Source organism: Hordeum vulgare, chromosome 4H (genome assembly GCF_904849725.1).
Source record: "Hordeum vulgare subsp. vulgare chromosome 4H, MorexV3_pseudomolecules_assembly, whole genome shotgun sequence".
NCBI classification, from domain to species: domain Eukaryota; kingdom Viridiplantae; phylum Streptophyta; class Magnoliopsida; order Poales; family Poaceae; genus Hordeum; species Hordeum vulgare.
In genome coordinates this window covers 604,906,766-604,920,901 of record NC_058521.1, presented here as the reverse complement: position 1 = coordinate 604,920,901, position 14,136 = coordinate 604,906,766, and the positions used below count along the sequence as shown (strand labels likewise).

General features: G+C 54.1%; 1 protein-coding gene across 1 annotated transcript; it reads left to right on the top strand.

Annotated features, from left to right (window-relative positions):
- Nucleotides 1-11,068: 11,068 nt before the first annotated feature.
- LOC123447533 (mavicyanin) lies at nt 11,069-11,981 on the top strand. The gene has a single exon (XM_045124141.1). The coding sequence runs from the start codon at nt 11,277-11,279 to the stop codon at nt 11,877-11,879; it is 603 nt and encodes a 200-aa protein (XP_044980076.1). The 5' UTR covers nt 11,069-11,276; the 3' UTR covers nt 11,880-11,981.
- The last annotated feature ends 2,155 nt before the right edge of the window (nt 11,982-14,136 follow it).

Genomic DNA, 14,136 nt, shown 5'->3' with positions numbered 1-14,136 from the left:
ATGTGCCTTATCCTGCTATGCATGCTATGATTAGAGTTGTGTATGGTCTGTCATCTGGAAGATGAACAAAATTGTGAGAATGTGTTCAGTAAGTAAAGGTGGTGTGTTGAACCTGATTTGGTAAAGGTACCGGTGAAAGGCTGTGTAGGAGTACATGGCGGGTTGTTCCATTGGAACCGTCCTTAGGAACTGAGTTCCGTTTATGTAATCCAAGACGAGATACTACCACATTCTGGGCCCTCAAATATGACCCCGTTCGACTTATTAATCGCTTAGTACTCGGTCCGGGAGTTGCAAGTAGTTTCTGGTGTTTATAGTCATGCTGGAGGCCGTGCATAGTGCTGACCTGAGAGGTGGGCTGTGATGCGGTAGGCAGTGGCACGGTGTACCAAGTGGCACCCGGATGGTGGGCTTGGGAACCCTGCGCACATCGTTTGGGGCCGTGGAGGAAACCTCAGCCGGACTTCCGTGCGGGTTACCCTCAGATAGGCAATAGACCTGGACTAGGTACTAGTGTGGTTAACGGTCGTGGCCGACTCCCTCGCTGGGCTTCCGCTTGAAGGTTGCCGAGGTGCATGACGTGCACATGGCGATAAGTGGCGAGAGCGTGTGTGACGAAGTACACCCCTGCAGGGTTATGATCTACTCGAATAGCCGCGTCCGCGAATATGGACTACTTGGAGACATATGTTGTTCATAGATAACTTCAATGGCTACTCATAAAATTGTCAAGATAAGCGTGAGTGTCGTGGACGGCATTTCCGTATGGAGACGGAATGATTCCACGATGGAGTATTGTTGTGGTGTTAGTGGACTCGTGTGCGAGAAATCAAGTTGTCAAAAGTTGTTTTAAAATGTAAGTTGTCTAGCCACGAGTCAAATGGTGGCTTTCCGCATGAACCCCACAATACCTTATTGATACATTGCATGAGTAGATAGTTATCCTAAAGTCTTGCTGAGTACCTCCGTACTCATGTTAGTTTAATAATTGTTGCAGAGGTTGTTAATGACCCTAACGGAGGGTTCTTCCTAGACATCGACGACGACGAGTAGCTGGTGTCCGAGCTACGATCTGGCCCTAGGTTGGGTCTGTAGTATAGTCAGGCCATGTGCCTTCTAGTTTCACCTGTCTGTACTCAGACAGTTTTAAACACTTCTGCTGGCTTGTAACTGAATGACTGCTATGATGGGTCGAGAGACCCTTACTGTGTAATATTATGTGTGTGGCTCTTCCGAGCCTCTTAAATAAATCTTGTATGTTTATGGTTATGTTGTGATGCCATCGATGTATCTATACATATCGGTATGCCATGCGTACGTGTGTCATACTTGATATGTATAGGGTTCGATTACCTAGCCATAAACTTTAGTAGCACTCCTTACAGGGAAATGCCCCTTTGTGATCCAACGAGACACGGTAGCTCGCTACTGCTCCGGACACATTGGTTGACCGGCGTGTGTCCTTCTTAGCTGTTGTGTCTGTCCCCTTTGGGGAAATGTCACGCGATGTAATGGAGTCCTTGTAGCTTGCTACGACTCGTCTACATTCGCTGGTGACCGACACCTGCTTTACTGGGTCATGTATGCCTATCCCTGTGCGGAACTGCCACTTTGGTTTATGACTAGACATGTCGATCCGGGTTCTTTGTCATTTGAATGCTAGCGACACAATTGCATACGTGAGTCAAAAGGCGCAAACGGTCCCGGCTAAGGTAAGGTTGCAGCCGTGGGGTTAACCGTGCGTGAGACCGCAAAGGGATGCGATGTGTTACAGGCTGGATTCCTACGGCTTAGGATCGGGGTCCCGACAGACCTGACGCTCTACTGTTCCAAGGTACGCATCCGGCTCGACTTGGCCTCAGTGGCACACCCTCAGTCAAACGGCCAAGCAGAGAGGGCCAACGGCCTGATCCTAGCCGACATCAAGCCAAGGCTGGTGGCACCACTGGTCATGTCAACCGGTTGTGCTATGGAGCCTCCGCACCACACCCAACTGGTCAACCGGCTTCACTCCATTCTTTCTGGTATATGGGTCTGAGGCTATTATCCCCACGGATGTCGAGTTCGACTTGCCTCGGGTCACCCTATACATAGAAACGAAGGCGAAGGAGGCCAGAGAAGATGGTGTGGATCTCCTCGAAGAAGCAAGGGACTTGGCTTTGAGCCGGACGGCCATCTACCAACAGAAGCTGAGATACTACCACAGCAAAAAGATCAGGCCTCTCTCTTTCAGGGAGGGAGACTTGGTCCTCAGAAGAATCCAGCGCATTGCCGGCCAGCACAAGCTCTCATCCCCCTGGGAGGGACCCTTCATCATCAGTGGGGCGCTGCACAACAACGCTTACTACCTGATTGACGCCCAGAAGCCAAGGAAGCGCAAGAGGGACGACTCCGGCCAAGAAACGGAACGCCCATGGAACGCGACGTTGCTTCGCCCGTTCTATTGCTAAAAGGCAGAAGTCAAGCAAAGGAAAGAGCATGCACATGTATCTTCCTCCCTCTTCAGGGAACAACGAAGGCAATAAAAAGAGCATGCTCCATGTTTCTTTTTATTGAGAGTTTTCACTCAGTGTACGGGCTACACCGCGTACCACCTCTTGCTGGCTTAATCAAGCCCGGAGGCTACGCAGCGCGGCCCCTTGCTCGCTTTAACAGGCTCGGGGGCTCGCTAGCCGCCTGGACGGCCCACCCTTGTAAATGGACACATAGTGTACCGGCTGATCCCTGGTCCCTCGCTCGAGCCTGTGGGCTGGCTCCGGTCGCTCGGTTCACGAGGTGACGCCAGGTCAGGTCGAATACATGCAAAGTCCGTCTACACTTGGGTCGCTGGCTCAGGCTGGCTCGATCATATATACGATCTCATTCAAGACTCAAGACAGCCTCCGATTGCCGGGAACAACAAATGCGATAAAAAGAGCATGCTCCATGTTTCTTCTTGCTAAGAGTTTTCACTCAGTGTACGGGCTACACCGTGTACCACCTCTTGCTGGCTTAATCAAGCTCGGAGGCTACGCCACGCGGCCCCTTGCTGGCTTTAAACAAGTTCGGGGGCTCGCTAGCCGCTCGGATGATCCACCCTTGTAAATGGACACATAGTGTACCGGTTGATCCCTCGTCCCTCGTACGAGCTTGCGGCTGGCTCCGGTCGCCTGGCTTGCGAGGTGACGCCAGGTCAGGTCGAATACATGCAAAGTCCGGCTACACTTGGGACGACCGGCTCGAGTTGGCTCATTCAAGCCGGCCTCTGATTAGCTTATGTCTTGTTCTTTGTGTCTTGATGGATTGGGATAAGAGAAGTCAACCAGGAATCAAAAGACGGGATCATAAGCCGACACGCTTGGTGACGAATATAATGATGAATATATACATTCACAAAAGCATTGGCCCACGGCCCACGGTCGTTACATCCCTCCGGGGGTAGAACCAAAAACACAGAAGGACACCGGTTACGGGACAGCGGCCTCAGTGGTCGTCTCGGCCGCTGCTCCTGACGTGGTGGCATCACCGCCTCCGGCTCCTCCCGAGGTGGTTGCGCCGTCTCCCCCGCTGAGGGCATCAGCTCCGCCAATCCTGGAGTCGGCATACGCCGCACCGCTGGAGGCGGCAACAGATTTTGCAGCCCGGACCGCTTCGTCGGAGCTGTCGTCGGCGTCATAGGGCTGAATGCCGTGCAGATCTTCAGCGATCACACCGCCATCTTCACCCCGCTCCAAGATGAAGTCATCCCAGGCTGCGTACTCGGCGACAACGCTGGCTCTCACACAGAGCTCCTCCTCCATACCTTGCAGCTCCGCCTCTGAGCCGTCGCGCTGGGCAGCCAGCTTGCCCAAGTTCAGGTTCCGATACCATGACTTGGCCAAGCGTAGGGCCATATAAGCCCCAGACCGCGCTGCGGAGGCATGCCAGGCGTCCAGGCGCTCTCCACCCACTGCGAGCCAGCGGGCAAGCCGGCTCATGGATGCCGGCTCCACGCCCTCCGGCCACAGGGCCGCCACCATCGACGAACCTGCAACCTGGAGCTGAGACACATACTCGCCCAGGGCGTGCAGGCAGGCCCGAAGGCCCACCCCGATCTCCTCCATGCTCCAACCGGAGGTAGTGTCTACCTCCTGCCCGGCCGCGCGGCGTTCCTCACGGCACACCTCAACGGCGGTGTCGGCTGCGATCTGGGTCTCGGGGAAGAGATCTGGAGTAACGGCAACCAGGACATAAGAACACAACAAGAGGAGGAGACGGCAAAAATACCAAACACAAAACAAGGAAAAGAGACCCACGATGGAAGGCGCCGTCGGTCTCATGAGAGACCTCGAGGACCTCGCGCTCCCGCACCTTACTCGCATGAGTAAGGCGGGCGACTTCCTCCTCGAGGGTCGCAGCAGACTCCAGAGCCTTGGCTAGCTGCGTCTGCTTCTGGGCAAGGGCTTCATCCTTCTCCCTCAAGGCGGCGTCCTTGAGGTCCACCTCCTTGAGGTGAAGCGACGCGAGGCGGTCCACGTCAGCACAGTAGGAGGCCTCCTTCTCCTGCAGCGTGGCCCGCAGCCACTCCAACTCGACCCGGCCAGCCGCCTCGAGCTCCTTCTTCTCCGCCTGAAGAAGGTCCAGCTGCTCTTGGAGCCGGCCGCCGGCGTTGCACATGGCATCACGCTCCGCAGCAACCTCGCCCAGTCGGGCTTCAAGCTCGGCAATCCGGCTATCAGCCCCCAGGTGCTGGTCCCGTAGCTTGTTGTACGCCTGTACCTGAGCATCGTAAAGCGCCTGCCAAAGGGGAGAGAAAGGGAGCAGGATTGAGATTCGACCTGGTTAAAAGCCTAACCAACCCGATTCTCGGGGGCTACACCCAGTGGGTGCGCTTGTGCACCCCCACTGAAGAAAACTATGCGGGGAAAAAGGCCTCCAAGAGATTCGGACCGGTTGGCCATCAACCCGCCCGATTCTCGGGGGCAACACCCGCTGGGTGCGCTGTCGCGCCCCCACCAACGGCAAGAGAAGAGAAAGAAGTACAAATAAAAACCAAAGAAGGTAATGCCTACCTGGGTGCGGGCTTCCAGGCGCTCCATGTCGCCGCATACCACGCGGGCCGCCTGCTCCACCTTCGACCGGCTGCTGGTAAACATCGTCACCAGCTCCGGTACGCCGGAAAGAACGGTGCCGACGGGCAGTGGCCGGCGGGCCAAGTTCACTGCCCGCCATGTCTTCATGGGCCGGCTCCCAGCCCGGCCCCCGGCCCTAGGCGCAACAGGGTTGTGTTGGGGAACGACGATGGCGCCGGCTCCTGGTGCCGGCTCGACAGCCCGCTCGGGCGCCGTCCCGACCGGCGCTACCTCCCCCGCAGGAGGCGGATGAGCCGCGTCCGACGCATCCATGGTCGCCCCTGGGGCATCGGGGGCCGCGTCCGGCGCTGTCAGGTCCAGCACCGGCGCATCAGGAGCCGCTTTGGCCTTGGGAGAAACAGGGATCGTCTCCAGGTCCACCTGCTCCGAGGCTGTCGGTTCAGATGGCTGGGCCCCTTCGGTCCTTGGGGCCGGCCCGGAGGCGGCCTCGCTAGCTGGCTCCTCCGCACGGCCATGTGCGGAGGGGTCATGTATAGCCTTCGCATGCTTCTCCGCCGGCCTCTCGACCCGGCTGGGGCAAGGCTGACCCACGGCGGCCTTCTCCGCAGCCGTGTCCCACCGGCGCTTGGACTCTATCTCAAGCTCCCTCTCGGCAGCATCAGCTGCTGCCCAGCCGGCCCGTTCGGCTGCGGAGGCGGTGTCTTCATCCGCATCCTCCGCCTCCCTGTCAAACAAAGCTCCTAAGGAACAAAGCTCATCTCAAGATGGGCAAAGAAAAAAAGGGGAGGAAACCATACCCTGCAACTACCTGGACCTGCCTCCGGCCACCACCACGGCGCCTCTTGGCACCGCCTGCTCGCTGCCCGGCTGGGGGACCTGGCGCCGGCCGCTTGGAGGCCGGCCGGGAAGCTGTGGCACCCTTGCCCTTCTTCCTGACTGCCTCGTCAGCAGTGGTCGCTCCGCCACCCTGATGCCGGCCACGCGTCAGAAGTGGGCTGGTGACCTCCTCCACCTCGTCGGAGTCTTCCTCGAAGGCTGCATCAGAACAGAATGAGGCTACCTCGTTGTCATCCATCCAGTCTGCTACGACGTGTCGCTTGTACTCACTAGACGGCTCGGTCCCTTCCGACTCCAGGGGATCTTCCGAGTCGACGGAGGAGTCTGAGCGGGGCTCCATCACGCCCTCGTCCTCCATCTCAGAGGCGTCGGACACCTCCACATCGGGAGCAGGCCGACAGAGGGACCCCTGCAGGGTCTTGAACAACTACAAAAAAGGAATTCAACCAAAGGCTCAACAACGCCACCGGCTTCAAGACAAAACAACAGAGAAGAATGGAGTAAGGCTACCATCGGAGGCGGGTGAGCCCGGTTGAACGGGGACATCCCCCGTGTCCATTCCCCGCCCTCATCCATGCGGGCGGTGGAGATCAGGTTCACCCTTCGCGCTACAGCGCCCGGGGTAAACCTCTTGGTGGACAGCCGACAGGGATCAAGCCGACCGCTCATCTGGCAGACCAGATGCGGCCGCCTCTGCAGAGGCAGAATCCGGCGGACTACCATGATGACGAGAAGGTCGCGACCGAGGAGGCCGCTCTTCCCCAAGATGTCGAGGTGGGCGCAGATAAGCGCCACCTCAGGATGCGGCCTGGGAGTCTTCGCGTCCCAGTTCCGCCGCGTCGGAGGAGCGATGGCGAACGGGGGCATGTTGAGGGCGTCCTGGGCCGGGTCGACACTCTTCACGTAGAAGAAACCCTTCTGCCAATGCTTGATGGAGTCTTGCAGAGGCATCTGGGGGAAGCCAGACTTCAGGTGATGGTGCACCAGCGCGGCCCCGCACGGCGTCATGGGGCGCAGCCCCCGAAGTTTCTCCACCTCGGATTTCTCCATGGCGATGGACTGTTGCTTAAAGAAGAATAGGTTGCGCCATAGATCAACGCGAGGCTCGATCCCCACGAAGCCCTCGCACAGGACCACGAAGGCGGCCAACTGCAGTATGGCGTTCGGCGCCAGATGATGCGGCTGCAGGCCGAAGAATTGGAGCCATTCGGCGAAGAAGGAGCTAGCCGGGAGCCCTAAACCCCAGTAGAAGTGCTCGACGAAGACCACAACCTCTCCCGCGGCGGGTGCGGGAGCGGTCTCGGAGCTGGGAAGGCGCACCGACACTTGGGAGGCCGGGGGCAGCAGTCGATGGTGACGAAGCGCCTCGATGTGCCCCTCGTCGACGTCGCTGCCCAGCGAGGCCCCCAACGAGGACGCCTGCTGTGCCGACGACTTCTTCGAGGAAGAACCACCGGCCATGGCTGCGGATGGCGAAAGCTCGAAGCGGTCAACGATGCCGCAACGGCGAGGATGAAGAAGACGAAGGACGCGAGCTCTTCTTCTCAGGGCGCACGGAGGAAGAGAGCGCGGACGCAGGGCGAGAAGAGGGGTGAATGGCTTCCTCGGAACCCTCGCGTCCCATTTAAACCCCCACGAAGCGTCGTGGGGAGGGGATCCGGTGCGCGCTGGGCCCCATTAATCCCGTGTATTACGCGCGGTAACGCTCCCCTAGGCCCAACCGTCGCGGAGTAAATCCGCAGAGGATCTCCCGCGCGGAGGCCGAGGGGGCGTCGTGGCGGGACCCAGGGCCCAGGCCCGGTCCCGTCAGCAGTAATCGCCATCATTATGCCAGGCGGGGCCTGGCACGTGGCATTCTCCGGGTCAGTTACGACTGGACCGAGGCGTCGCTTCGAAGCCACCCGGTTCCGAAGCCGGCGTCCTTCGCCGCGAATAACAGCCAAAATATCAAGACAAATCAACAAGCCGGTGAGGCCGCCCGCCCGCAGGCGGCAGACCTCGCCAGCTTCGGGGACTACTGTCGGGGGGATAACCCCAGGGTAGGCTCATCAAGCCTACTCCTTCATTTCCGGCCCAATGGACATGAACGTATGAAGATTCCCAAGGCCCAAGTCTTCTGACCGGCTAGGCATCACCTGCCGGCTAGAAGACGAGGCGACCACCTTTCTGGCCAGCCAGGCAACCCCTGCCGGCTAGAATCCAGGCGGCCTCCCCTTCAGAGCCGGCCTGGTCCCGCCAGCCGGACTGAGGAGGAGGCGGCCACACTCAAGCCGGCTGACCAAGCAGGCTAGCCGGCCAAGGATTACAAGTCACATCAGATGGTAGGTCAGGAAGAGACCTCACTATTAAAGGTAGCTACGCATCAGCAAAGGTACAGGATCAGGGCGCCCGGCAGGTACGAGCGTCAGCGGCCACGCCGCCGACCTACCCCAGCTCTGATCCATCACCTAGCATAGTGTTGGACTGTCACACTCCCACTCCATTACCGCACTCGGCGTGGGGAACAGTGGAGGCGGTCGTACTACCTGCCCATGAAGAATCTCTCGGGGCAACGCTTGACGTACAGCGCGTGCTCAGCGTCGGCCTTACGCGAAAGCCCCATTGGCCAGCCGACGGGTCCCACAGGCAATCGAGACCATGGAGCCGGCGGGCCCCTCATCGACAAGACAAGACCCTTGTGGGCCCCTGGCCAGCCGGCGAAGCAGCCAGCCGGGTCCCACGCTTGTACCCTTTATCCATATTGTAGGCCGGCGGGTTCGTCTATAAAATCCCCCGGTCGCCCCCCATGCAAGGGGGCCGATCATTCACCAGTCATTCAACACTACACACTCACCAACCACATAGAGAAAGGTAGAGACGAGCCGGCTGCTCCCCTCTTCCTCCTCCCAACACAACCCCAGGAGCGACATTGTACTCTGTTCCTATACATCAAACACTCCGGCAGGATTAGGGGTATTCTCTTTACGGAAAGCCCTGAACCTGGGTACATCGTGCGTCCCATGCGTGTACCAACCTCGTTCCCAGCGTCCACCTTTGTCCCTTCGGTTCTCATCGACTTTAGCCTACCTATGACATATGTTATGAGTATTCACCGACAGAAACATATTCAAATTTAGGGATGATGGGAGTGCATACGACAATTTGTCTTACTTGCAGAAAAGATATGCGAATTTAACTTGGGTGGCAATGTTGAACTGAAGCCAAGTGTGTGGTACTCATTTGTTTTATTTGAAATGAGGTAGCAACGTAGCAAAGTAATAACACAAATGATTGAAGATCAAAAGTTGTGGGACTCATATCAAATATATTTATTGATCCGTAACAAAGCGTGAGCGTTTTACTAGTACTCGTCAGCTCAGTGTTAATTCCTCATATGTAGAGAGAGAGCGAGCGAAGAAGAAGAAGAAGAGAGAAGAGAACAAAAATGCTCGGGAGTAGCGGAAATGCATTTCGGCTCCTGGAAGAAAATAAAAAAAAATCTAGATAAAATTCATTTGTATAGTTAAACATTTTGGCTTGTGCAAAAAGACAAATTGAATACCAAAAGTTATCCCAAAATTACTATTTTTATCGATGAAACACCGTTGCTCCTTATCGCACGAAAAAGTATCAAATATGTTTGCGACACTAATACAATCATCTATAATTTTTTTAAACATTTGCTATTATTTTATGCGTTACTGTTCATCTGGAGCCAAAACACCTCTCCCCTAGAGTAGTTCCAAATTTGTAATGCTGGGGTGGAGTGGCCGTAACTAACCACCACTCGATTGACAATAAGAAGAGAGAAGAGAACAAAAGGCATATTCACACACAAACAAAAAAAGAAGAGGTCGTAAACCCTGGAAGGAAGCCATCCATCCATGCATGTGCTCCCATGTGATGACCAGCGCACGCCCATCTGGCCTTGGCTCAAGCCCAAACCAACGAGGCAATGGGATGGGATGATACAGCTCGATCGAGTATTCCGTTCCGTGTGCGTGCTTGTGCTTGTGTGATTAAGCACCCCGCAACCGCAATGGACCACACGCAAGCTTAGAGCATCTCCACCCGTTAGGTCTGAAATAGCATCACTTGGGGGTCGCAATGGACCACACGCAAGCTTAGAGCATCTCCACCCGTTAGGTCTGAAATAGCATCACTTGGGGGTCGCAATGGACCACACGCAAGCTTAGAGCATCTCCACCCGTTAGGTGGCCCAGGGGCTGAAATAGCATCATTTGGGGGTCAACCGACGAAAATAACGGCTTGAGGGGCTCAGGTTTTCAGTCCCCAAAGGTCGGCACCAGACACCTTTTTTAAGATAAATTCGTTTAAATTGAAGCTGAAATTCGACGAAACTTATATGAATTCATTGAAATTTGTACAAATTTTAAAATAAGTACATAAAAAAAAGAAACATGCCGTTGGCGCCGCCCTCCTGCCACGCCTAGTTCATGCCGAGGAGCTGGTAGAAGGCTGTGTAGTCGTCATCCTGCGCGCCGTCGTCATTCCTGCAGCCCTGCCCTGCGTCATCGATGCGGGTGGGGGCAGTCTGCGTCGGCGTCTCCTTCTCGTCATCGGAGAGGACCGATGACGCCGGCTCCTCGAGGCGGCGTCACGTGTGGCTCAATTTAACTCCGTCTGATCGATCCAAACGAACAAAAAACAGAGAAAATACATGCCCAGTTGGCTCGACGGGTTGTAGTTGGTCTGAGGGAATACTTGCCGGAGGAGGTGGCCGAGAAAATATTTGGTGCACCAGAGCTTGTAGTGGTACCGATGCACCAAACTTACATTGTGTTTTTAAAATATTTAAAAAATTAAAAAAAAAATTAGCACACTCAGGTAATATTAATGTAGGTTGTCACAAAATCTCAAGTGAAAATTTAAAACATAAGTTGACAAACAAAAATAATAAATTTAACGCTGAATAGTACGCAACATAAGTTAGGCTTCAGATTTGATCCATTATCACACTGAAGTCGAATTTGTCACTTTTTATATCTCAAAAAATATTTTTATTTTTTATATAATTTTTTCTGACATCATACGTTGATGTTATTTTTTTTTTAAGAAAAACATCGTATGACATTCGATATAGCGGTAGCATAACAAGTGCGGGTGCATCCCGGAGGTGGCCGACCGTTTTACTAGGCACGGCCTGCAGTGCAGTGCAGCGGTCAAACCCAAACCCAAACCCAACGCCAAAGGAGGCGAATCCATTCCAGACGTTACCTTTCCTCCCCTTTCCTCCCCTCCCATCATAAATAAATGCTACACTGCTCATCCATCCATGTGCTCCTCCTCCTCTTCCTCTAGCTAGCCAGCCACAAGACCCAAGACCCAATCCAAGCTCGCTCGCTGGTGCTGTGCATCCGGAGCTTGAGCTGAGAAGCAGAGGAGAGGATGGGCATGCCGACTCTGCTTCTGCTTCTGGCGGCGCTGCTGCTCCTCCTCATGTCCATGTCCATGTCCGGCTGCTCCGCGGCGGCGACGTACAAGGTTGGCGGGCTGGACGCGTGGGGGGCGCCGCCCTCCACAAAGCCGGACGTCTACATCCGCTGGGCCAAGTCCGTCCCCGTCAAGCTCGGCGACGCCGTCTTCTTCCTCTACCCGCCCAGCCAGGACAGCGCCGTCCAGGTCACCGCCAAGGCCTTCGCCGCCTGCGACGTCTCCGACCCGCTGCTCAAGCTCCACGACGGCAACTCCCTCTTCAACCTCACCAAGCCGGGACGGGTCTACTTCACCAGCGACGCCCCCGGACGCTGCCGCAAGGGCCAGAAGCTCTCGCTCGACGTGCCCGCCGCCGACGGGAAGCTGCTCAAGCCGTCCGCCGACGACGAGGCGGCTCTCAAGGCGCTTGCGTCGCTGCCGCCTGCCGCTGCCCCCACGGAGGCGCTGCCATCGCTCTCCCCCGACGACGACGACGACTCCGGCTCCGTGCCCCGGCGAGCCGGATCCATAGCTCTCGCTGCCGCCCTGTCTCTCGCCGCTGCTCTCATGCTGTGAGATGAGATGTAATCTTTCTTGTTCATCAAATCAAATCAATTCATTTTTATTTTTATTTTTTGTTTTTGTCACAAGAAGAAGAAGAAGAAGAAATTTATTAAATTTGTTTGGATTGGATTGATGTGGATGATCTTGATTTCTTCGGATCCCCAATTGGAATTGGCCTCCAATCCAACTACTCGTACTCGTGCCTCGTGTGAGTGATGCTCATCTCTTCTCTTCTCTTGTCCATGGGCTGATTAGATTAGATTAGATTAGGCTAATCTCTTGTCCAAACAGGACAGGACAGGCACAGCTCATGCGCACATGGTGGCTGCCCCACCTTTGTTTTTGTCGGTGCATCAAATCAAATCCACCTCACCTGTCTGTCTGTCTGTCACGCCAAGGAATTGAATTTATTTATGGACCTAACTAACTACTCCTACTGTAGTAGGCAGCCACACCGCATATTAATATGCGTTACTGTGCAGCGATTAGTGTAGTGTATGTGATCTGCGGATTCCTTGGCTAGCTAAGCTGGGCCTCATGTACTTTTTTTTAGGTTTGGCCTCTCGCATGAGTATAACAGTCACATGCAATATTTTTTTTGATGTTTGAAATTTAAAAAAAATTATCTATAAAACCGTTAATTCAATCGATGATCCGTTTTTATTATTGACTTTCTCGCAACGAGTTGTTCCAAACTAGATTCCATATCGACATATGTTTCGTCAACTATTTTTTTCGTTCACATTTTTTGACCGAGTTGTCATATTATTAACCACTTACTTGCCTGAAAAAAATAACTTGATTGACACTTTTTAATGTTGTTTCATACAAAGCCTTGTAGCAGTTTTCATTATACATGATATCAAAGCATGTCATAGATTGTGTTGCCAATTTCAAAATAATGTCCCTAGCAAGCCTTTAGTTGGTTAGCCAGTTGATCAAGGATGGTTAAGGTTTTATGACCATATGCAAGTATTGTCACTTGATAACTGGATCACACCATTAGGAGAATCATGTGATGACCTAGACCCAAACTATAAACGTATCATGTGATCGTGTCATTTTGTTGCTATTGTTTTCTGCGTGTCAAGTATTCATTCATACGACCATGAGATCATGTAACTCACTCACACCGGAGGAATACCTTGTGTGTATCAAACGTCACAACCTAACTGGGTGACTATAAATGTGCTCTACATGTATCTCTGAAGGTGTTCGTTGAGCTAGTATGGGTCAAGACTGAGATTTGTCACCCCGTATGACAGAGAGGTATCTCGGGGCCCACTCGGTAATACAACATCACATACAAGCCTTGCAAGCAATGTGACTTAAGTGTAAGTCACGGGATCTTGTATTACAAAATTAGTAAAGAGACTTGCGGTAACGAGATTGAAATAGGTATACGGATACCGACGATCAAATCTCGGACAAGTAAATAACCAAAGGACAAAGGAAATGTTATACGAGATTATATGAATCCTTGGCACGGAGGTTCAACCGATAAGATCTTCGTAGAATATGTAGGATCCAATATGAACATCTAGGTCCCGTTATTGGATATTGACCGAGGAGTGTCTCGGGTCATGTCTACATAGTTCTCGAACCCGCAGGGTCTGCACACTTAAGGTTCGATGATGTTTTAGTATAGTTGAGTTATATGTGTTGGTGACTGTTGGGGATATTACCTGCGGTATGACCCGCCCTATTTGGCCGGGTTAGGAAAGCGGCGACTCATACATACATGGTTAGTGTAAACCTTGGCCCAGGCCTGAGGCGTGTTGAGAGATCTTCGTCAGAAGGCTGTCAGGGCCCATGAGCCAGATGGCGGTTCAGGATTGATGAAGAAGATAAGTCGCCAAGGAGGTTTCTTGGCTTGGCAAACACGACGAATTAGAGATATGGAAGGCCATGATTTGTAACGTGGCCAGGACTTTTGTAAACCCTAGGGCCTCGACCTGTATATAAAGGCGAGTCTCTGGGGCAGATAGATTAAGTTCGCCCTCCTTGTAGTCGAATTCACCATCAATATACACAAGCAGGACGTAGGCTTTTACCTCCACACGAGGGGCCGAACCTGGATAAATCTGAGTCTCGCTTCCGCTCACCCCCTTTGAGTCGCCACCAAGGCGCGATGGCTCTTTCACTAACCCAGCTCGCTTTGAGTCACCACCAAGGTGCGATGGCCCCTTTGAGTCTCGCTTCCGATCGACCTTGGCAGGACGCTCCAGGGGATGATCCGGCGCGCCGGCCGCCTAACCCGCAACCACCT